General features: G+C 40.1%; 1 protein-coding gene across 3 annotated transcripts in view; it reads left to right on the top strand.

The window, feature by feature from the left end:
- GPD2 (glycerol-3-phosphate dehydrogenase 2) overlaps positions 1 to 24,654 on the top strand; it is a 140,666-nt gene that overhangs the window by 25,395 nt on the left and 90,617 nt on the right. For 2 of the 3 annotated variants that reach the window (XM_072811166.1, XM_072811164.1), the window contains exon 2: positions 13,215 to 13,324. In XM_072811166.1, the coding sequence (XP_072667267.1) occupies positions 13,223 to 13,324 (102 nt within the window). In that variant the 5' untranslated portion in view covers positions 13,215 to 13,222. Of the gene's footprint in view, positions 1 to 10,775; positions 10,913 to 13,214; positions 13,325 to 24,654 lie in introns of those variants that run through there. The other variant, XM_072811165.1, reaches the window with a different exon arrangement.

Below are 24,654 nucleotides of genomic sequence, written 5' to 3'. Positions count from 1 at the left end.
TAGTTCTAACTTGGCCCCCCTTTTTTTGACCATAGTGGTAAGAAGTTAGAAGTGAGCTGGAGAGCTCAAAGATCTAGAGGGAAAATTAGCGGTAGTTTGAGAGTTTGGAACAAACAGAAAACTTGTATTAAGCAGACAGAGGAAGAATTCAAATGGGAAGAGCCTGTGGCTTCCGGCCACTTGGTAAAGAGGGTGATGGTGTTGTGCCTTTTACTGTTCCTGCGGCCAACATCCTAATACCATAGTCTAATGTACTTAGGGGTGGCTCTAAGTCATCAGTAATTGAATTCATGGGTAATATATTCTTTAAGAAGACAAAGTGTGACTTGCATTTTTGAAATATTCTAATTTGAAATAATTTCGACTTTTTTTTCAAACTGAACTCTACTCAAAGTTCTTAGAAGGCAGGGATTTTCATGTTTGTTCTCAGTTATATGTTCAGTAACGGGCAAATGTTAGGTGATCAGTCAGTAATTACTAAATGAAAGAATGAATACAAGCCTTAATTATCCAACGGCGCTAAATAAATAGGACATCGAGACAGTACCACCTTTAATGCATGAAGGTGTCTTTTTTTTTTTTTCCTCTGTACCTACTTAATGAAGAACACACATAAAATAATATACATACAAAGTCAAAATAGCTCTGGACATTTTCAAAGAGACTTCATTTACAGGTGGAGCAAGGATCAGCAAATTCAGATGATTTGCCTGACTTCACAAAGCAAGTTACAGATAGAGACAGAATAGCAAGGCAAGGCTCCTCATCCTTGCCTTCCTGAATTCCCCTGGTGATTGTCTTTTTTCGCCTGGTGTTTTGAGAATTAAAAGAATATAGAGCTTGGTTGTTGTGTTTTTGTTTATTTTCTCTTTCTTGCTTGCTTGCTGTCTTGCTGTCTTGCTGTCTTTCTTTCTTTCTTTTAGCAATGGAAACTTTAAAGAGAATATTGAGTAGAACCCTTTATCTTCTTTTGTGCATGCTATTAAATTTTAGACTGTCAAATGCTAGGATATTAGCGGAATAATGTTGGTACACAGTATCTCATGCACAGTGACTAGACTTGTTTATAGTCTAGTACTTGAATGCTTTTCATTTCAGAGTGTGTGCCAGTCCTTTTAAAGAAGAAAAGAAAAATCTAAAAGGAGAGGCTTGAAGAGGATGCCTCATTCAAATAGAGAGAATAGAATCTTATGACCGAGACTGTTTTAGCCAAGAAGGCTGAGCTGGAAATACAGATTTGCTTATTATTTTTGGATAGGTGAAAGAAAACAATCTTTTTTTTGGGGGGGGGGGGTGAAGGGATGGGCATTTACAAAATGTTGTATTACTTGTATTCCATTCTTTTTAAAAAAGACTATTAGTTTTAAAAATTAATTATTAATTTATTTGAGAGAGAGAGAACATGTACAGATGGGCCTGAGTGAAGGGAGGGACAGAGGGAGAGAATCCTTAAGCAGACTCACAGCTGAGTGCAGCCTATGGGGGCTCCATGGGGCTGGATTTCACAACCCTGAGATTATGACTTGAGCTGAAATCAAGAGTTGGCCACCTCACCAACTGAGTCACCCTGGGCCCCTGTATTACATACTTTTTAAATAAATTTTTCGTTAGAAATATGAATTCTGTAATCTGCCTTTCCTCTTGTTTAATTTTTATTTCCTTTAGGGTCAGACATTTTTAGGCAGTATGATCACTAAGCAAAAGAATACAGTACATGATTACTTTGATTGGTAGTGTAACTGTGTAACTTAGATTTTCTTTGCATCTAAGCTTTGTGTGTGTAATTTGACCCTGTGTGTAATTTGTGTGTATTGATAGTTACATTTATACCTGCAGTGGATTAGTAGATGTGCAAGGGAGTGAATTTTAAATGCAAATTTCAGCAGGCTGTGGTAAGGGTGTGGTGGTGGCATCACTACTGGGTGTAAAAATTGGTTGGCTTTATTTCTTGGGGATCTTCTCACGCTCAAGGAAGCAAAATCACTGGTCTCCCTACTGCAACATACGTGGTTTCTGTTAGAACTCCCTGCCATGTCTTGTTCATTAATAGGGCTCTAATAGAGCTGTAATCAAATTTAGAATTTTTTTTCTTTTTACAATGTAAGTGAATTAAATTAACTGAAATTATTGTGCTATAACTAATTATCATAAAAATTATAGTTTTTTTATGAGCTCAGGATTTCATAAACTATCTTCAACAAGTGTTTCCTAAAATATGTTTCTACTGACATATATAATGCAATTGCAGCTAGAACTTTTGAAAGAATTGATGCATTTTCTTCTCATTTGGTGATAAAAATAATGAAAAAAAGCTGAGTAAATCAGTTGGCATCACCATTTTGAAGTAAGAAAAAAGCCAACTTTTCAAAGTTTTGTTTGTGCTTATTACATTTGAAGGCAGATTGTCAAACCTTCTATATCTGATACTCAAAAAAAGAGTTTTCAGGATAATGATCTTGAGTCTCTTTAAGATTCTTTCCGACTCTTCAAAGAAAAGTGCCTATGTTTAGTATATAGTGTTTCCTAATTCATAATAGTTTATTTAATAAAAAATATACAATATTGGAAAACAGCAAAAGAAATCTTTGATTAAGATCAGGAAAATAGAACCTCAATTATCCAAAGCACTTTTTTTCTCTGAACATTTCATTGAACTTTTCTTATGATGTATTTCTTTTGACTGTAGAGTTAAAAGTTCATTATCCTCCATATATGTTTTTAAAAACTTTTCATTTGGTTCACAGTGCCTGTGCACTATTTTATAGCCCCTAAGTCCATTTAAAATACATTTATTTATATGATGAGGTAGATGCTTTTTTAATGAAGCATTTTTGGGATGTGTATTCAACAGTCATGATTGTGATTACTTTATCACTGTGTGTGTGTCTCTCATGAATAAATAAATAAAATCTTAAAAAAATGTAAAAGCAGATATTTTGACCTCTGTTTGGCTTGAAATTTATAACAGGGTTTTTTATTCTTTTTAAGATTTTATTTATTTATTCATGGGAGACACAGAGAAAGAAAGAGAGAGAGAGAGAGAGAGAGAGGCAGAGGGAGAAGCAGGCTCCATGCAAGGAGCCCGATGCAGTACTTGATGCTTGGACTCGGGATCACACCCTGAGCCAAAGGCAGATGCTCAACTGCTGAGCCACCCAGGCATCCCTTTTTTTCTTTCTTTTCTTTTCTTTTCTTTTCTTTTCTTTTCTTTTCTTTTCTTTTCTTTTCTTTTCTTTTCTTTTCTTTTCTTTTCTTTCTTTTCTTTTCTTTCTTTTCTTTTCTTTTCTTTTCTTTTCTTTTCTTTTCTTTCTTTTCTTTTCTTTTCTTTTCTTCCTTTCTTCTTTCTTTCTTTCTTTCTTTCTTTCTTTCTTTCTTTCTTTCTTTCTTTTTCTTTCTTTTTTCTCTTTCTTTCTTTCTTTCTTTCTTTTTCTTTTTTCTTTTTTTTTCTTAAGGATTTTACTTTATTTTATTGAAAGAGAGTGAGAGTGAGTGCAGAAAATGGGGGCGGGGTGCAGAGGGAGTGGCGGCCTCCAGTGGAGCAGGGAGCCAGACAAGGGACTTGATTCCAGGACTCTGGGATCATGACCTGGGCAGAAGGCAGACCTTGTTTTCTTTTATTTTTTTTCCCCTTGTCTTAATTACTGAAGTAGAGTTTAGAACAGTGTGTAAAGGCTACAAAAGAGTTTATGCTGCTGAAGGAAAGTGAATGATTTTTATGACTCAACATCGTGTTAGTGAAGGGAGCATAAATACTGCGAGAAGCCCAGGACTGGTGTGGTCTGTTGGCCTAAAGAACTTTTTTTCCCTTTGATTCTTTGGTAACATCCTTTCTTCCTCAAGGCAAAATTAAAGTTTATATGCCTGTTGTATTCATTTTTAAGTGAGGATTTCTTATTATTGGTATTAAATGTAAGTTTATTTAATTTCATACCGGGCATGTAGTCCCTTAAAACTGATTTGTGTCTTTATAAGGGATGGGAACTTTAGGGAAGGAATGTTCCAGATTTTCACTTAATAAGGGACATTTTATTTTATGCCTTTCCTGATTACCTTATATTACGTATATGGTAAACAAAGAAAATTAAAGATAGGGTTTTACAACTGTAAACACAAATCTATTAACATGTCTAGGATGATAATCTAGATTAATTTTGGTTTTAAAATGAACTTAAAATAGAAAACAAGTTCTCTTGCATGAAGTAATTATAGTTCTTCATGATTTCTAAAAGCCATTCTATGGAAAGCAAATACAATAGAAGTCATTCCATTATGAATTAAACTAAGATCATTTGCATTTAATGAATATAAATCTGTTATTGGCTGAAGTGGACTTCATTGATTTCTTGTAATTCTGTAGTGAACCTCACGGAAATAGGAGAGAGGGTCAAATTTGTGACTACACTACTGTTGTGCACTTTAGAATTGGCAGAAAACATAAAATAGGGAAGTTGCCTTGGAAACACTATTTTTTAAGAAATGAGTCTTACGTAATAAATGAGGACTAGAGTGTGAGCATAGATCCTCGTGTTGCTCCAGAGCCCCCTCCTTCCTTTCTCTGTGTTTTCACTTCAGGCAACTTTGCGAAATAAGTGCTTGACTTGCTTATGGCTTTGCATATTAAGTCAAACAAAAATTACACAACAGAAGGATTCATGTAATAATGTTTGAGACAAGTTTTTGAATAAACAGAAACTTTTAACTGGCTCACTTTAAATGGTTGTTGACCTTATTTTCTTCTTTTTCTTCTTTGCCTTTTGCTTACATTTCTTAATTTCTGACTTGAGCCCCTGGAGCCAGCTCAGTCCTCTTCTGTGCCAGCTCCTCTTTGTCAAGCTTCCAGGCTCCTGCCCTCCTTGAGCCTGTGGCATGGTCCTGAGCCAACCTCTTTCTCAGTCATCTGTAGCTGTGTGTTTGGCCCTAGGATGACCTAACTGACCCCAAGGGTCCTGCGGAGACTAGTAGGAGCCTTTAACAAAGCACTTTCTGGCTGGGAGCTATGTGAACCAGTATCAACGTAGCATTTGTCTTTCATTTTCTCTTTGATTCCTGATTTTCTCTTTTGTCTTCACTGAAAGCCTCTCCCTTTGTTAAGATTTCCCCCGTCTTTTCTAGTCTTTTCTATCTTTTCGGTTAAGCCCTTCTCGCATGGGATTTCCTGGGGAAGTTGGTTGGAAATACAGAAATTCCCTTAAGCAGTCTGTGTAAGAGACAGGGACAAAGCCAGGGTTTGGATGCTGTGCCAGCAATGTGGGATTGTGTTGCTTTAGCTTCCTCATCAGCTACAGTCTGAAGTCTTGGACATCTAGAATCTCAACATTCATTATATTTCTAACTTTTGTGCTTTTATTTGATTCTCTCATTTATTTTGTTTTATCAAGAAAATACTGTTTTTAAGGACTTAAGAAAAATCTTTCTGCGGGGCCCCTGGGAGGCTCAGTTGGTTAAGCATCTGCCTTGGGCTCAGGTCATGATCCTGGGTCCTGGGATGGAGCCTCGCATGGGGCTCTCTGCTTAGCCTGGAGCCTGCTTCTCCCTCCCCCTCTGCCCTTCCCTCCTGCTGTGCTCTCTCACAAATAAATAAATAAAATCTTTAAGGAAAAGAAAAAAAAAACAAAAACCTTTTTTGCTTTTGATATTCTGTTCAGCATATGAACATTTTACAACTCTAGGTGGTCACTGTTACTTCTGTGTGGCTTTTAGACTATGTATAAATGTAATATTTTACACATACACGCACACATTCATTTCTTTCCATTTGGATAATCTTTTGTGGATAACTCTTGGGTCCATTTCCTACTCAGTCTTGGCCCAAATCTTTTTTGAAAATGTTTAAAGCAACCAAAACAGGACACATTCATTTTCAGTTTATGGACTAGGGCCCCTCTCCAGTTCTAGAGAATGGGCCTGTGATGTTGATTATTTTGTTCGTTTGTGTTTGACAGCTTTCAGAAAGCGTGCTTGAGGGCTGACTCTGTTTCTGTAGGGTTCCTATGCATCTTACTGCCTAAGATGTTCGTGCATACAGGCGCCTCTCTGCTTGGCGAGGGGGGATGCATTTACAGGCAGAGTGCTGATCTTTATCCTCACTGGGAAAAAGAAGTTAGCACGTGGTGTGCATTGCTTGCTGCTTATCTGGGCAAGCACTTTATTAGCATGTGCTTGGTGTGCCTGAACTAGGATGTACTTTCTGATAGGGAGGTATATAAAACATTCGATATATCATGGATTGGAATAATAAAGGATTTACTTTGTTGAAATGTGTCTAATTCAAAGCTGCCCAGAAATCTTGACGTTTACAGTTAGAACTGGGCTGCTGGTTGGGAAGGTGCTTTTGTGCTCACTTCTTTCATTTTGTGGGGGACTTGCTGCCAAGTTCCATGATTATAGTAGACTTCTTTTGAGATCTGACACCCATATTTTGTAAAATTCACATACCCTTCTCCTTGTAAGTCATTGAATTTGTATGCGGGTGGACCTTGAGGCCTGGTCTTCTGAATGGTGCAGTTGTGCCTTCTGTGGGTTTGAAAAAGTGTCATGACTCAAAATAGGTGAGGTGTGGTTTTCCATGCATAGCTACAAGGTAGGTGACTACACAGTTGAAGTGTAAGGAGCTTCGTGCTACTTTTGGACCTGCACATGCTTAAGGAAGGGGCTCAGAGGTGTAGCACAGGCTATAGGCGGTCAGAGGGGCACGGAATGCCTTTTGCTACATCTTGCTAGGGAGCACCTGTCCCCTGGACTGCAGAATTGCTCTTCTAAAAATGATCTTTCATCTACAGTACATGCATTCCCCCCACCCCTGCTCATTTAAATGAATGAAGATTGTGGAGAGAGCAAAGGGAATTTCCACACAAGACGCCAGAGGATAGGAGAGTTTGTAAAAGTGAAGAGACCCGCAGCTCCTTCCACGCTGGAGTGATAAGTCCATCTGGGTGGGTTTTAGTTATGTGAAATTCAGAGAGAAGCTAGGTGGTGGGACAGGAAGAGGAGTTTGAGTGCTCTGTTTGGAGAACTCAGAGGCCAGGAAGTGTGCTCTTGTTCTGGAATAACTTTGTGGGGGTTGCCGAGAGGCCCCTCAGCCTTTCTCAGTGGGTGCCTATTTCTTGTTTTGAAGTCCACAGTGTGTGGGGAAGGTCTCCAAGGGCGTGATTCAAGCTGCGGAGTCGCCTTGCTTCTGGGCGGGAGGAGGCGGAGGTGGTGAGCCCCCAGGGCTGTTTGAGACCCGGTTTCCAGTCAAGGCCTTCCTCAGCGAGCAGCCAGGGGTCCGCGTGGGCTGGGTCAGCGGCCAGGCCGGCGAACTTTGAGCCGCTTTGAGCTGGCCCGGCCGCAGGGAGCTCCTGCAGGTCACGGGTGGGTTCCAGCCCATCTTTCCGGGCAGTGCTTTCATTTTCTCCAGGTGGACGCCCGGAGGGGGACCATCGGGGGGTCCATGTCTCACCTATTTTCTCTCTGTTTGATGTTTTGAGGTCCCGGAGCCATGTGGGTCCCCTCCCCCGGGGCACCCCGGCCGGCGGGGGCGTGAGCGCGGCGGGAGCCCACGGAGCCTCGCTTGCGGCCCGGGTGATGGGCTGAGCGCCTCTCGCGTGGCGGGCCTGGTGGCCGCTGGAGGCCTTCCTCGGAAAAACGTCCCTTTACTCCCTCAGCCAGGTTTTAGGACTGAACTGTCTGCTTTGCGACTCAGTTGCATGACTTCTTTATGTGTTTTGCATATTGACCCCAACCAGGTCTGTGATGTGCAGGATCGTCTCCCATTCTGTTGGTTGCCTTTTCACTTTGGGGATGGTTTCCTTTACTGTCAGAAGCTCTTTGTTTTTTGTTTTTTTTGTTTTTTTCTTTTTAATTTATTTATGATAGTCACACACACACACACACAGAGAGAGAGAGAGAGAGAGAGAGAGAGGCAGAGACACAGGAGGAGGGAGAAGCAGGCTCCATGCAGGGAGCCCGATGTGGGACTCGACCCCGGGTCTCCAGGATCAGGCCCTGGGCAGAAGGCAGGCGCCACACCGCTGCGCCACCCAGGGATCCCCGGAGCTCTTTGGTTTGACCCAGCGCCACTTCTTTAGTTTTGCCTTTGTTGCCTGTGCTTTCGGTGTCAAATCCAAAAAAATCATCGCTAAGACCGGTGCCAGGTAGCTTACCCTCGATGTTTTTTTTCCAGAAGTATTATGGTTTCAGGTCTTATATTTAAATCTTTAAAACATTTTGAGTTTGTTTTGGAACATGGTATAAGATAATGGTTCCCTCCCTCCTTTCCTTCTTTCTTTTCCTTCCCTTGCATACGGCTGTCCAGTTTTACCTACATCATTTACTGAAAAGACTGTCCTTTCCCTGTGTGTATGCTTGGCTCCTTTGTTGAAAATTAACTGACATGGGTTTATTTCTGGGCTCTCTATTGATCTACAAGTCTGTTTTTAGTGCCAACAAGTTTTCAGTACCAATACCATACTCTTGAATAATATACCTTTGAAATGTAGTTTGAAATGGGGACTTGTGATGCTTCCAGCCTTGTTCTTCTTTCTTAAGATTGCTGTTCAGGGTCTTTTGCCTATCAGAGTATTAACACTCAATATAGCACATCTAGTTATAATATAGAGTTGTAAAACATTGATATTTAATTCACCAAATTGATTGTAAGCACCTTGAGTGCAATTGACAAACTCACAGATGTATTTATTTAGTTTAGTACCTTTTTGTTCAGGGTTGTTTAGTTGGGCTGGTGTTCCCCTGCCAATAATTGGAGGACTGGTGCTTATCTGTGCAAGTGTGGGAGCTGGTCCTGAGTCCATGTACATACAACTTAAGTCATGGGGGCAGCCCGGGTGGCTCAGTGGTTTAGCACTGGGAGACCAGGGATCGAGTCCCACATCAGGCTCCCTGCATGGAGCCTGCTTCTCCCTCTGCTCGTGTCTCTGCCTCTCTCTCTCTCTCTCATGAATAAATACATAAAATCTTAAAAAACAAAAACAACTTAAGTCATGGGCCCTTAGACATGGACATCAGCTGTAAGAACTAAGCTAATTGTGGGGTATGTGGGTGGCTCAGTTGGTTAAGTGTCCCACTCTTGGTTTCAGCACAGGTCATGATCTCAGGGGCTTGAGATTGAGCCCCTCATTGGGCTCTGGGCTCAGCAGGGAGTCTGCTTGCGATTGTCTCTCCTCCCTGTCCCTGCTCATTCTCTCTCTTTCTCTCTCTCTAAAAATAAATAAGTAAATAAATAAAATCTTAAAAAAAATAACTAAGCTAATTTTATTTCTGGATGATTTTTCTACCTCTAGTTTCTCACACTTTTAGTTACAAAAGGTAAAGATTTATCCATATTCCCAGTTGCAGTTTTGCTTAGTTGGAAGCAACGTTTCCTCTTTGTAATCATTATGAAAACTTTTCTCCTTATGATGGGATTTAAGTGGATACAAATAGTTCACAGCATATGGTTTATATTTATCTGGTTTTAAATTTCTGTTGTTCAGCCGTAAAACAGTGTTGTTACATTACCATAGATATTTTGTTAGAGGTTTCTTCACTGACTTAGGGAAACCCTAAAGCCAAGGACTGTACACATGAGGGGAGTGTTTGAGAACAGGACCCTCTTTTAGGAATAACAGGGAAACATGGCATGGCCTTTGGGGAGAAGTTACTATTTTGAGAGCAAAAGGCAGGGTAGAACCAATCGGTGGTTAGGAGTATAGACTAAGTTGTGGTTTTCTCACTTACTAGTCAGTGACTTTGGGCAAATCCCTTACCCGTTCTGAACCCACAACTGCCTCTTTTATGAAATTAGAGTGATGTGAGGGTGATATGAGCTGATGTATGTAGAATCGAAAGCACAGTGCCTATTACCTAGCAAATAATAAATGTTGACTATCAGTATTTTAACATTGATGATGATGATGATCATCATCATCATCTTAGCAGAGACAGTTGAAATTGATTTTGTGCTTTTGTTTTTGAATTACTTGTTTTTTAAATTTATTTTTATTTTTTTATTGGAGTTCCATTTGCCAACATATGCACCCAGTGCTCATCCCGTCAAGCGCCCCCCTCAGTGCCCGTCACCCAGTCACCTCCACCCCCCGCCAACCTCCCCTTCCACCACCTCTTGTTCGTTCCTCAGAGTTAGGAGTCTCTCATGTTCTGTCTCCCTCACTGATATTTTCACTCATTTTCTCTCCTTCCCCCTTTATTCCCTTTCACTATTTTTTTATATTCCCTGAATGAATGAGACCATATAATGTTTGTCCTTCTCTGATTGACTTACTTCACTCAGCATAATACCCTCTAGTTCCATCCACATCGAAGCAAATGGTGCGTATTTGTCATTTCTAATGGCTGAGTAATATTCCATTGTATGTTTTTGAATTACTTGTAAGAGTGATTTATTCATTACAACTAGCTGGGTGGTCTTACGGTGGGTTTGATCTCAATAGAAATAACGATCCCCTAAGCATGGGCTATTTTATGAAAGTACTGGGAAAGAGAAACTCTTTATTGATTATTGTTAATATGATTGCTAACTCCGCAAAATAATGTATTAATGCAGTTTTTTATTAGTATTAATGGCTCATTGAGAAAACCCATGAAAATATCTCCCTTAGTGAGGTTTGGTTTCAGAAATGAAATTGAAGCACTATAATAAGTTGAGCAAAGAATGCAGGAACCTACACAATTGGAAAAACTAACCCCAAACTGAAATGGCTGAGTGAACGCCTCTGTTGAGATGCTTTCCTTGACTGTATTATATAACATTCCTCAGCTGGCTTTGTTGACGTGTGGTATTCTTTGTGAGGTCATCAATGACATTATCAACAATTCAGAAGCAATGATACTGAGTTAAAGTCAATCAGCTACAAAATTCACATCCAGGACACCACCTGGCTGCTGTCTATATGGGGTGGGCACAAGCATTGTTTAGGTAAATAAAACTAGGTCTCTATTTTCTGTCCCTCATTGTCAGGGGAACCCAGTTAGCCTGGAGATGCTGTCTCTGGACTGCTAGGGTTTCCACTGTTGTGTGATAGGCAACCCATATGAACATATATGCAAAAGTACGAGGGAGGGTGATGGTGGGGTATGACAAATGAGTGCCTTGCAAGTTGGCTTAGTTGAGATTTTCAGTATCAGAACAATCTTAGATGTAAAGTTTTGCTTAGGGTAGACTGAATGATGCATGGACGCCCCTAGCCATCATATTGGCATACTAATTATTGTGCATCACTTGGGAAAGAGGGCACTTTCTCTACCTCCAGCAGTAGAGAAACATGCATGTGAAATATTTTCCTGGTGAGAATCTTTTTTTAAAAAAATATTTTATTTATTTACTCATGAGAGACACACACATACAGAGAGGCAGAGACACAGGCAGAGGGAGAAGCAGGCTCCTGCAGGGAGCCTGATGTGGACTCGATCCCGGGACTCAGGGATCGTGACCTGAGCTGTAGGTAGGCGCTAAACCGCTGAGCCACCCAGGTGCCCCTCTGGTGAGAATCTTAATAGAAAAGATGAGTCTTAGAATTTATTAGTCTGTCAGATGGAGTATGGTCAGAGGAAAAAATAAATTTTTCAGAAATGCCAACTTTTAGTATATAATTTATAGGATTCCAAAATGAATTTTCTATGAAATCACAGTTACCAACTACACTGAAATTCTTTGATTTAGTGTAGTTATGCTAATGGATTCCATTCATCCTATATGGACCTAAACATTTTGAATGTATCCTAATTTACATTGAGATACTAGATGTTCTTTAGTATCCTAGGTTAAAACTGACTTCATATTAAATACTTTCCTGAGTCATGAGATACTTGTAGAGTATAAGGCATGTTGTCTAGACAGGTCTGACTCCACCCATTCAGGAAAATAGGGTAGTGGCTTCCCTGTAAGATGTGGCTGTGCCAGCTGCTACGGTGAATGAAAAGTCTCAGGCAGGTCACATTGCTCAATATCAACTCTAAGTTAGAACTCTTTTTTTTTTTTTTTAAGATGATCACATGGTTTTATCTTTTTTTGTTTAGCAAAATAAAAGCTGGCAAGGGTTCTTTTGGTGGAATTTTCATCTTGATGCACTTTGGTTGTGTGGTGTTTCTAAAAAATTAAAGGATATTGAAGCCATCAAAAAAACTTCTATTTCAAGATGAGAAGAAAGTCAAGAGCTAACACAATGCAAGATTTTATTTAGAAATATATAGCAAGGGGCTCCTGTGTGTCTCAGTTAAGCATCTGACTTCCTCTTGGGTCATGATCTCGGGGTTGCCCTCCACCTGCTTATGATTCTCTTTCTCCCTCTCCTTTTGCACCGCCCTTCCTCACCCCCCCCCCTTTCTTTTAAGATTTTATTTGACAGTTGACAGAGAGTGAAGGCGTGCCCGCATGTGGGAGCAGGCCCGGGAGGGGCCACTGCTGGGCTCCCGGAGCCTGGCTCCTGACCTGAGCCACCCAGGTGCCCCCCTCACCTTGTCTGACTGAAAAAAAACTGAGAACAGAAACCAGAGTGCTGGATATGGAGAGTTGCCCCTTGAAATTGCCGTGCTGTGCAACCCTGGCTAGAATAAAACTTTTTTTTTTTTTAATTAAGTTCCCTTAATGACAGGAATTCTAGCTGTCACTAGGAATTATCTTTTGTCGCTTTGTGAAAGGATCAAGGCACTGTCTGCTTGACTTCTTATCTGTCAAGTGTAGACTGTTCTGAGGAATGCACCTGTGTTGGCTCCCTCCTGAGAGCTTCGGTGGGAGGGGAGAGGCCGGGCAGGGAGTTGAGCCACGGTGTGAATTGCACCTGTGCCAGAGCACCTGCAGGAACCATGAGGCCCCCTGTCTCCACTAGTGGCAGCTCCCCCTCGCCCCCATTTCCTTGTGGAGGGGATTAGCAGTTGAACAGATTTGCAAGTACAGCCTGCAGTTTCGTGAGATACACAATACCATTTCTTTTCATGGCTCTCTTGACTTTATGCTGTGTCAATATCTTCAGTTGTCTCTTCATTTGCTTTTCTTTCTGTAATTCCTGTTGGAAGGTCACTTTTATGTGGTCAGTTCCCTTGTCTCTGTTTTTTTTTTTTTCTTATGTTTTTTGGCCCATGATAACTTCCTTGTTTTATGTTTTGTTTTCTAGCTTAATACTGGTTCAGAATCTTGCAAGGTCTCTTTTTATGATGGGGATTGTTATCTGATCAAAATCCTAATTCACTTCTTTCTATTTCCTTTTTGTTTTTCTTTGTAGGCTAAGAAATGGCATTTCAGAAGGCAGTGAAAGGGACTATTCTTGTTGGAGGAGGTGCTCTTGCAAGTGTTCTAGGCCTCTCTCAATTTGCTCATTACAGAAGGAAGCAAGTAAGTAATTATGCATGTTTTGATTATAATATGAAACTTCTATCTGTTAAAGAACTGCATATGGGGCGTGTGTACGTTTGTTTAGAAATTACTGTCTCCACTTGATCTGAAAGACAGTAATTTGGAGTACTACCTTAATGATCCTTGAGAACTGTGTGTATATCATTTTTTAAAAAGTAAATTTCTTTACCAGAAAGCATTACATTATTTAGCTTCTGTTTTGGCTCTCTGGTTTTAAAAGAGTGCCTCATTTCCAAAGGCCAGGGTTTGTTCATTTAGACTTTCTTTCTCTAATTCATCCAAATGTCTGGGTACCTTCTGTGTTCCTGCCAAGAGTTTGTCTTATTAGAAGGCAGGCAGGCATCTGAGAAAGGAAATGGAACAGAGCCTATACAAAAGGCCCAACTTTGATCTTGGGTTTATTTCTTAAAGATTTACTTGTGTATGTAGTATTACTTTATAGTGGATAACATTTTTAGTGGGAGAAAGCCATGAAATGAGATTGGTATGAAGTTTCCAGATCATTTAAAGTGCTCAGTTTATTTTTATCCCCCCCCCCCACCTTTGCACTACAACTATACCGAATTGATGCCAGAAAATAATTTTGGTGACTGGTTTTGTTCTTTTTAGGCTTGAAATGCTGGCAGGCACCTCTGATGTTAGTATTATAGTCTCCTGGTCTCCCTTACTCATGTCACTAGGGCATTTTATGATACCAGCTCCGTGGTGTATTCCTGAATCAAAGACGGAGGTAAAAGAATTTGGGAAGCTGTATGCAGCTGGACTATCTATTAACTACTTATTTTTTCCATTTTTGTGAGAGCCTTTAGGCCATGGCTTGCCTTGCACATGTTTTTTTTTTCTTTGTGCTCCAAGGCAGTGGGGCTAGCCACATTGCTTGGAGTTCTAGATCCAAGTGAGTGAGAAATACCAGTTTCTTTTTTTTTTTTTTTTAAAGGTTTTATTTATTTATTCACGAGAGACACAGAAAGAGAGACAGGCAGAGACATAGGCAGAGGGAGAAGCAGGCTCCCTGCAGGGATCACAACCTGAGCCAAAGGCAGATGCTCACCCACTGAGCCACCCAGGTGCCCCAAGAAATACTACTTTAAAAACACATATTGGGAAGAATCAATTTGCTGGCTTATCGTTAAAAAAAGAAAAAAGACAGAAAGAAAAGTGGCTCATTTTTAATGCTTCTTCCTAAAGATGGAGGGATTTGAATAGGTCGTGTTAGTCTTTTTCATCTTTCCCTCTGAGCACATGGCGCTTAAAGTTTCCCCAGGTGTATATCATACTTTCAGGTATTATTAATTGACTGCCTTGCTATGAAGCTCATCCTCGCTCATGTACTGTTCCTTTAAAAATAGTGCCTCGGTTGCTTAAAAGTAAATGTGAAAAGGTGCTGCTCCTGCTGAGGCTATTTCAGAAGGTGCAGGCCTGTCTGGGACATGGCTTCAGTGGATTGGGTTACTTCTGCCCTCTTCACCAGGGCTGTCTGAAATGACACTGGCAAGTGCCGGCGCCAGAGGTCATAATATCTAATCTGATGAGTTGTTGCTAAACTGGCACATGGTTTAGGTCTGTTAACCGTAGCAAGCATTTTCTACTTCAGAGTTTATAACTTTGTACTGAGGTCATACTGTTTCATATGGTTGGTTTGATTTTTCCTTAATTTCACATGATAAGCAGCTGATAACAGTCTCTAATAATCATGTCAGGGGTGAATTTTAGTAAAATCCAGGCAAAACAAGGATCTTTTGCTTTCTGGGTCATTTTGCCATTTTCTCCTTCCTAGGTTAGATATCCTGACGACCCTAATAGTCACGTGAAACAGATACCAGCAGTTTCAAGTCATTTATAATTTTAATCTGACAAGTTCTTTTGAGAAAAATCACCATAGGCATATTCAATCAATGACTTGCATAAGACATTCATCCGAGAGTGTGCGTTCTTTTGGGGTTGGTGATTCCTGTCCCTTGAAGCTGCTGCTGTGAGCATATTTTGGGTAGCACATTGGGATGTAGCCCTGGGGATTAGCAAAAAAGAGAGAAGGGAAGTGAGAGGGAAGAGAGGACAACTCATTTGAGCCATGGACGTAAAATGACCAGAGGCCTCAGCTGTCCTCTCTCAGAAAATATCTGCCAATCAGGGCCATTCCAGGGGACTTTTCAATGGTCAAGAAAAATCTGCCCTTTGATACCCATTATTTGGCTATGTTTTATAGAAGCTGGGTCCTAAATGTGGCCAGGCGTGCTCCATTTTTCTGCAGAGTGATGCTTAGAGTATTGACCTGCGTTTTTATGTTTTTTTTTTTTTTTCCAGTTTTCTAAGAAGATTCTAACTAATAAACTGTCCTCCTTTAAGAGTAGGTTGGTGTTGAAAGTCCAAGATACTGACGTAGTAGAAAGCCATCTGTCGAGTTCAAGTTCAGGCACATTTTGCTGGCATTCCTGCACTGGTCCCTAGAGCTTGTGCTCATTTGATATTCTGAGCACGAAGCTTCCTTCCTAAAATACAGGCAGGGATTGTATTCTAAATACAAACGAGTTGACTCTGAAAGTCGGTCAATTGTTAAAGCATATTTGACTGAAGAGACATTGCGATGTGAAAGCATTTAGGTGCCACATCAGCCCACACAAAACCTTTAAAATCAATTCTACAGTTAAACTAGCTTATATTTACAAGGAGGATAATAGAAGAAGAGGTATTATGTATACGTTTTTTTCTTTTATTAAACAGGAAGCTCTATGAAATTAAATAAGATGTTCACTTACCTTTTACCAAGTTGCTTGAATAAAAGACATCTGTGGAGAGAGAGTCTAGCATTTCTGGAGACTGGTTAGGGGTTACAGGTAATAGCAATGATTGTTTGGTCTCATGTCATAGTATGGCTTTCCTGCATGCAAGCATATTATTAAATTTACATTTTGTTTTTCAGTGATCAGTAGTGTCCATTGTTGATTCAAGGGAAGCACAGAGATTTTTTTCTTTTCAGATAAATCAGAGTTAGAAGAGCTGGCCTAAGGAGATACTGTTGGTATTATTATTGTTATTATTTTCTTTCGGAGCTGGAGCAACCTAAATTTTCCTATTCCACTGAGGACACTGATGAGGGAGAAGAGATGAATGTTGGCTGACTTTTTTTTCACTGTGTCCACCTGCAGGAAAGGAGATTTGAGGCCACAAATGTCATCCACTTTCTAGGCTCCCTTTGGTTACACGTGTAGGGTTTTTTTGCATAGCCTTGGAGAGGCCTCCTATTCATTTCATTTTCCTCCTCCTTTTATTTTCTCACCTACAGTAGGTGATTAAGTTTCCACAGTCTTCTTGATTTTCCTCTCCCCAGGCTATATGCCACGGACCAAGGGGCTGAGTAGTGGATATAAGCACAGTGGGTATATACCACCTTCTTAAATCCCACCAGGCATGTGGCAAGCAAACATCTCTGTGGTGGTGTGCAGATTTTTGAGAGCAAGTTATTTGTCATTCACTATTTAGTATAGGTTGGTTTAATAATAATTTTAATTGGGGGCATCTGGGTGAGTCAGCGGTTGAGCATCTGCCTTCAGCCCAGGGCGTGACTCCAGGGTCCTGGGATCAAGTCCCACATCGGGCTCCCCGCAGGGAGCCGCAGGGAGACACAACCTCTGCCTGTGTCTCGGCCTCTCTCTGTGTGTCTCATGAATAAATAAATAAAATCTAAAAAAAAAAAAATTAATTGGAAGGGACTTGGAGGACATCCGGCCTTCCTCTTGGGACGGGATGCTCTTTGAGTGATTCCCTCATATCTAGTGAAAGGGAAGTGTCATTTCATGGAGGAGTCTTCCTTTTCTAATTTCAAGCTGGTGAGAGAACAGAGTGGATGGAGAGGAAAGTTAAAATGAAGAGAGAGGGCCTTGGGTGCTTTCAGAGCCAGTAAACTTTAGTGAGGAGCGGAAGTGGAGAGTGTTAAAGCTAGGGCTGTGTGAAGGTTCCTCAGGTAGGTGGGAGGAATGCAGGTGGTGGTGGAATGGGGACACAAACAGTGTGGGTGTGCAAAGATTTCACTGAGGGTTGCCCCAGGCTTTTGTCTTCCATTATAGACCAAAGGCACTTTTTGAAACTTTTTTTTTTTTTAACTCAACGTTTATTTCATACCTTCTAGGTCTAACTGGAAACACTGGTGTGATAGTGTGGGCTTCTTTTTTAACCCCAGTGGTGTGGCTGATGTAACAAAGATCTATTTAGGTCTGAGAGTGGGCCCTCTCACGTAACACATGCTTGGTTTGTTTCTTCCATTACCCACTCTGAAGGTATGGTGGGCTTTGTGAGCCAACTCTGAGGTGAGGCCTGAAAACCACTGAGAGCTTTCTCAAAGCCCGGATGTGAAAGTTCTCTTCCTTTTTTTTTTTTTTTTTTCTGTACCCTGCAAAGGCAGGGAATGAGCTTCAGGGTAGGGAATCAAGATCTCTTTTCAGTTTGAGGAGTGATTGTATTAGAATTAGGTAATTCAGAGATTCTCATTGATCCAATTCCCTTCCACTCATCAGTGATATAACATAAAGGATGAGAGTATGATCTTGGCAAAGATTGCCTGCATCTAACACATAGCTCTACTGAAGAGCTAAGAGGCCAAGGACAATTTTCTTAAACCCTTTGGACCTCATTTTCCTCTGTCTGTAAGCTAGGGAGAGTAGTGGTACTTCCCTCATAGGAATGCTGAAGAGCAATAAAGCCTGCAAAAGTTTCTGAAACATAGTAAGGTCTCAAGAAGTGTGAGTTAGTATTAGATTCCCAGGTGATAAGAATATAAAGTGTGGTTATGAGTTGCAGGAAAGTTGCTCTTGTCACTGGTGATCCTTGCATTCAGGGTTACGTTGTTAAGACTTTGAGATCAGCAGCACTGGTAGGTCCATCCTCTGCAGTTGCAGGAGAATGGCCAGAAACCAGGTATACAAACACCTGCTGTTTTCTCTTTGCCTTGCTTCCTAATCTGATGATGAGCCAATACTCAGGTGGACAATGCTGGTTATTAAACTCCTTTTCTGTAGCAAGTAATAAATTACTTGAAGTTCCAATTGTTTCTCTTTTTCTACTTAGGTTTTTACGAGTTATGGCAGACTAGAATTATATGGCTGATATGTTTCTAAAAAGTTACGTGAATATGTGTTTTTGATAAATTAATTTTATATAGTACAATGCTATTTGTTGGAATTGCATGGTGAAGCATTTTAAAAAACAAACCGTATTTTTAAAAGGGTGATTTTTAAAAAATTCTCTTGTATCATTTTAGCTTGAAGTGGAATGTAGTTAGGCTTATTATTTTCCAAAGCCAATGATGTAGTAATAGTAATTATTGACAGGATCTTCATGCTTTGCAAAATAGCTTCTCACTTTTGTAAGAGACAGCAATTTACTACACTTGTGAGTGGCTTACTAAGTACTAGAATTCACTCTGTTTTGTGTATGAATTAAGGAAACATGAAAAAAATGATAGTGGTGATGTGTTAGGTGAGTTGAATTACAGGTAAAACTATATTACCTTTGTTGCTAGTATCATCAAAACTCAGAAGGAAAAATGCATATGCTAATGAGAGGCAAAGTGATGCATGAATAATTAAAATCCATAGGAATTTTGAGAACATTGTTTTAACTTGTAATTTCAGCCTCTTCTCAATACATTATTTGTAAGAGATTCTAATAAAGCAGAGCTTTTTCATTGATAATACTAATGACTCAAAGTACAAAAGATAAGATTGGAGAAGGAATAAAAATAGAATAATCATCTCTAGTGAATCTAAGATCTTCTTTGGGATTTATTTCAGTGGACCCCCACCCCCCAAATGAACAGATATTTAGCTTCCTGAATTCATCTGTCACACAGGTATGTGTGGGGGGGGGTTTGGTGGGCCTGTTAATGTGCACAGGTTATGAAAGTTTTCAAAACTCCAGTTCCTTTACGAAGTAAGTTTACTGTCGTTGACTCTCAAGCTTTTTCCCGCTGCCAAGCACTAAGTCAATATATACAAGCCAGTGATCACAGTGCCTGACATAAGGCAGGTCTTCAGTATTTTCCCTTCCCCTGATATAGGATGGGGACATTTGAAAGAGACCTAGCCCTGTTAGGCATAATAAGGATGCCATTACACTAGATTTCTCTCCATAGCTGAGCTTTCGGTTGGCAAAATGTGGCTTATGTTAACTGCCAGACAGAGAAACTGGTAGAGGATAGGGAAGCATGAATTTCAGATGAATATCTGTTGAAGAGAACTAACAGTCATAAGCAAATGCTGGTGAAGGATGTAGAGCAACAGGTACCCTCATTCACTGCTGGGGAAAACCCAAAATGGTATAGCTACTTTGAAAGACAGTTGGGCATTTTTTTTTTTTTTTACAAAACTACACATATTCTTACCATATGATCCAGCAATCGCTCTCATTGGTGTTTATCCAAAAGACTTGAAAACTATGTTCACACGAAAATCTGCACAGGGATGTTTATAATAGTTTTATGCATAATTGCTAAAACTTGGAGGCAACCAAGATGTCCTTCAGTAGGTGAGTGGATAAATAAATAGTGATGCATCCAGACAACGGACTATTATTATTCAGCACCAAAAGGAAATGAGCTATCATGCCATGAAGAGACATGGAAAAAAAAAATGATAATGGAAGAACTCCACTAGGGAGTTCTCCAGAACTGCTGGAGACACTGAAACAATCAGTGGTTGCCTGGGGTGTGGGGGAGATGATGAGGGGGTGTAGAGGGTTCTTAGGGCAAAGAAACCACCCTGTATGCTAGTATAGTGGTGGCTCTGTGTCATTATGCATTTGTCCAACCCCGTAAAACATACAACAGCAAGAGAGGAACTCTTAAGTAAGTTATTGACTTTGGGTGATTGTATGTGTCAGTGTAGGTTCATTCGTGGTATAAAATGTGCTATTCTGGTGAACGATGTTGGTGAAGGACATGTATGTCTGGGGGCAGGAGGTATGTGGAAAACCCCTGGATCTTCGTCTCAATTTTGTAGTAAACTCAAAACTGCTAAGAAAAAAAAAAAAAAAAAAGCCTTTAAAATACACAAATACATAAATACAACCTGTAGAGCACATAGGAGGACATGATGTCAATTAGGAAATTTTAAATTCTAAAAATTCCACTCACATTGTTTTTCAGTCATATCTTTGATTGGATGTAACTAATGCTTAGTATCTCTAAGAATTTTACCTCAGTTATAAATATTCTACTGGTTCCTAAGCTAAAGAGTATATGTGGGTTTGAAATCAATATAAATCTTCCTGAGCACTGATGGAGCTGAAATTATTACATGCCACGTCTGCTTTATGCTTACCAGATTGCTTTTAACTTTGTGAGTCAATTCCAGCCAGCAGACTTGTTTGTTCTAAGTAAATAATCTTCCATCTCCAGAGGCATTTTTCATAAGTTCATAAACAGCCTTTTTCTTAAAAAAAATATTATGAAGTTCTGGAATAGCAACTGTTCTTAGACAGTTTTTGTTACTGTTGTTGTTGGTGTTTAGGTGGGGAACTATCGTGTTAGATACCATATGAAGAATGCAAATTAAGGAGAAGGGACTCTTGATTAAGTAACAGGTTTCTTAGTCCTACCTACCTGCTTGAAGAGCTGCTGACTTCAGCATTGTGTCAGATAGAAAGGTAGAAATGTCTCTGCGCTGAGGTTTCGTGGAGCTTGTGTTTAGGGATCTGTCCTTTTGGAGCTTTAGATGTATGACTTTATTTTTCTGTAAATGATGGGTCCTAAAAACTCTGCATGGACTATATGCAGGGTAGGTGAGCTGTGAGTCTTGGGTTGTAATGCTAAACATATCCCATAATCTTGTATTAATTTGAGCATACTAATTGATGTAATAACTCCCAAAGCTCATGGGGTTCTCACCATGAAGGTTTATTTATTTATTTACTTATTTAATTTGTTTAAGATTTTATTTATTTATTCAAGAGAGACACAGAGGGAAAGAGGCAGAGGCACAGGCAGAGGGAGAAGCAGGCTCCATGCAGGGAGCCTGATGCGGAACTTGATCCCAGGCCCTGGGGGTCACCACCTGAATCAAAGGCAGACATCAACTACTGAGCCGCCCAGGTGTCCTAAAGTTCTGTTTCTTGCTCACAGTACAGTTCAATGAAGATAGGTGGGGGACCTGTTTTTGCAATCATTGGGGGGTCTGTGTCTCTTTATTCTGGTGGCTTTGGCATATTATAGGGCTTTTTGACCCCCTGGATCATTTTTAGCTAACTCTAAGGGAGGGTGGGAAATGCAATCCAGTGGTGTTCTTTGGAGGAAGAGAAAAAGTTTAAGCATCCAGCCATTACATCTGCGTCCTGACTTTAGTTTCTTTTTTTTTTTTTTTCTGACTTTAGTTTCTAATCCAGTTGACGAATGAGCTGCATTTCTTTTGATAAGAGTTTTATTGTTAGAGTTTATGCCAAAGACTATACCATTCGCTTGCTACTTTTATGTAGAACCCTTGCATAGATTCCTGGAAAAACTATTTTTCTCCTAGAAACACAACTAAATATGTTGGGGCTGTGTCTGATATCTAAAGCTTGATGAGGATTCTGAACACACTATATTTTCCATAAGACCAGTTTGAACTATTCTTAACTACTCTATATGGTTAACCGTTTCTTCAGAGGCATGTTTCATCAAGAGCACTAAAATTATGCAGACAGAGCTGGAAATGTTCTTTGAAGAGCATCCTATCATCTTCCTTATAATTTTGGTTTTTATTTAACACTTAGCTCCCAAAGTGGGGCCATGGCAATATCTTTGAGTTATAACTCACATCAGGCCTTCGAGGAGTTTGTGATGCTATTTTATTGCTGGCATACAAAATCAGCGAGGTTAACTGTACTGCTAGAGGTCACACAGTGAGTCAACGACTGAGCTATGATTAGCGTTGACAGCTGGTGAGCTTCTAGGCTGTTGCTAACTGAGCAACATTGACATTCATTCTGATTTGACTTTGCATTTCATTTTCAACTATTTATTCATTTTGAGGCCTCTTTAAGAAACTTTTTAGGGATATTGTAGGACCGAACAAACTTTCTCTAAATGCTTTGGGGAGAGTCCTTTAGCTCTCTTTCTTCCAGCTTAATAGTTAAATTATGTTTATGTGCAGAAGGCTTCCTGTAGGTAGAGTTTTGGCAAATTAAGAAGAAAATAGATGCTTTAAGTTGAGTTAGGCAGTGCTAATTTTACTCACTTCCTTTATTTTGTAAATTGTGGTCTTTCAACAAAGAAGTTCTGAGATCTAATTATATGCTTGTGAGTACAAATAGGAATGTTAAAAAAAGTATATTTTTGAAGAAATAATTCACAGAGAAATGGAAAGTGTGCATCCTAAATTTGACCTATAACTATTTTTGAACATCAAGTTGAACTGTAGCCGAGGGCCATCTGGATTGTCAAGTTTGGAAATTTTTATTTACCTGCAAGCAATGGGAGGATGAACCCCCTATATCTGCTTCCAGGTGTATGTGTTAGGGAAGTTTCTAAGGAAGAGTGCTATTTCATAGACTTGACTGCACAGTGTGGCTGGCCACAGTCTCTAGGACTTCTGAGTTCACTGATGGTCACTATAACAGCTCCCTGCACTGCTGGTGCCGGAGAGGCTGACGGATCGAGGGGCCCAGGTAACCTACATAAATAGGCAAAGAGAGCCTGGCACAGCTGAAGTCATGGGATGTGGAGTCAAACCTGGGATCAGATTCTGATTCTCTCAGTTACTTGCATTAGGAATAACTGAACTCACTTTCCTTGGTGGCCAAAGGAAGCCTCCATTCTGTGGTAATGATGAAACCTATAGGAGCTAGCTCATTAGAGTGTGGGGACTAGTAGCAGCCCATCAAGCCCCAGTGCCGCCTCTTCCCCCTCTGGCCTCCCTGAGCTCAGGCGTCTTCTCCAGAGTGATACCAAGTTGAGATACCTCCAAATATATCATTTCTGAAATATTTATTTGCAAACCAATGAAACACATCCCCCAAACCTCAGATCATTAGTCAATTATGATGTGAGTTTATCTGAAGTAGATTTACACAGATCCAAGGCGCTTTCCCTCTTTTTCAGCTATAAAAAAGGTTTACAGTTTAATAGTTTGGATATATCACGATTGCTATTCTCAAAGAGCTTCTGTGTGATTTCTCAAATGAATCGCAGCCACTTAAAGGCCAGACAGCATCTTCAGGGTGAACTGGAGCTCTCTGCTGTCACCCCAGAAGGAAGGACTTGTTTTCTCTTCTCTGGCCCCCAGTGGAGGTGACAGTCCAGCCATTAGCAACTGTTCCTACAGAGGAATCGTAGGTCCTCACCAAGGATGTTCACAAGTGAGAAATGTTGCTTACTGTCATGTAAGTACAAGAAAAAAAACATCATTGTTTAGAATCACAAAGTGATTCGGGAGGTGAAGGCCATTAGAACACGCTAAGATTCACCGTAAGGAGTTGCAGGTCACACCTTCTTTTTTTTTTTTTTTTTAGGTCACACCTTCTTTCCAGGGAAATAAAAATATTGTTGATCTTTTTCAGTGACAACAGAACATGAAGCGATTTCCCTTAAATCTAGCAGTTACATTACTAGTATGTGATTGAATCACATGAGATGGGAGACAGTGAGAGTGATAGTTGCAGGATGAAGTGATTTGCATGAAAGCCTACTTTGTACTCCAATTATTACTATACATGATTACAGGACAACCTGGTTGTTAATTGCCTGTGGTCTTTAAATATGCACTTCTTTCAGAAATAGACACTAATTATTAGATCTTGTTTTCGGTCTCACCTGAAGTTGCAAATGTCTAGGATTTTTTTTTTAATTTGCAAGTCTAATGAGGTACAGACATAGTAAAAACTGATCACCTTCTGAATCCTGTTCTCTGAGATATAAGCTCTCAAAGATTATGAACTTGGCTTTCGGTTCTCCGTAGGTGTTCATAGGTACCAATCTCTTGACAAGAACTACAGGTTTACTCTCAGAATCCTGGAAGAATTTGGGGCCCCTGGGTGGCTCAGTGGATAAGCGTCTGCCTTCGGCTTAGGTCGTGATCCTGGAGTCCTGGGATCCAGCCCTATGTTGGGCTCCCTGCTCAGTGGGGAGTCTGCTTCTCCCTCTCTCTGTGCTATTACTCCTGCTTGTGCTCTCTCTCTCTGTGTCTCACTCACTCTGTCTCAAATAAATACAATTAAAAAAAAAAGAGTTCTGAAGGAATTTTATCTTTTTAAAATGTAGATGAACATTTGCTTACAAGTTTTTGAAAAATGCCTACTTCCTCATAGACCATCATAATTAAATATGAGAAATAATAACATCA

Source organism: Canis lupus, chromosome 34, assembly GCF_048164855.1.
Source record: "Canis lupus baileyi chromosome 34, mCanLup2.hap1, whole genome shotgun sequence".
In the NCBI taxonomy this organism is placed as follows: Eukaryota; Metazoa; Chordata; class Mammalia; order Carnivora; family Canidae; genus Canis; species Canis lupus.
Note: the sequence above shows the minus strand (reverse complement) of the source record. Positions and strands in the feature narration are given on the sequence as shown.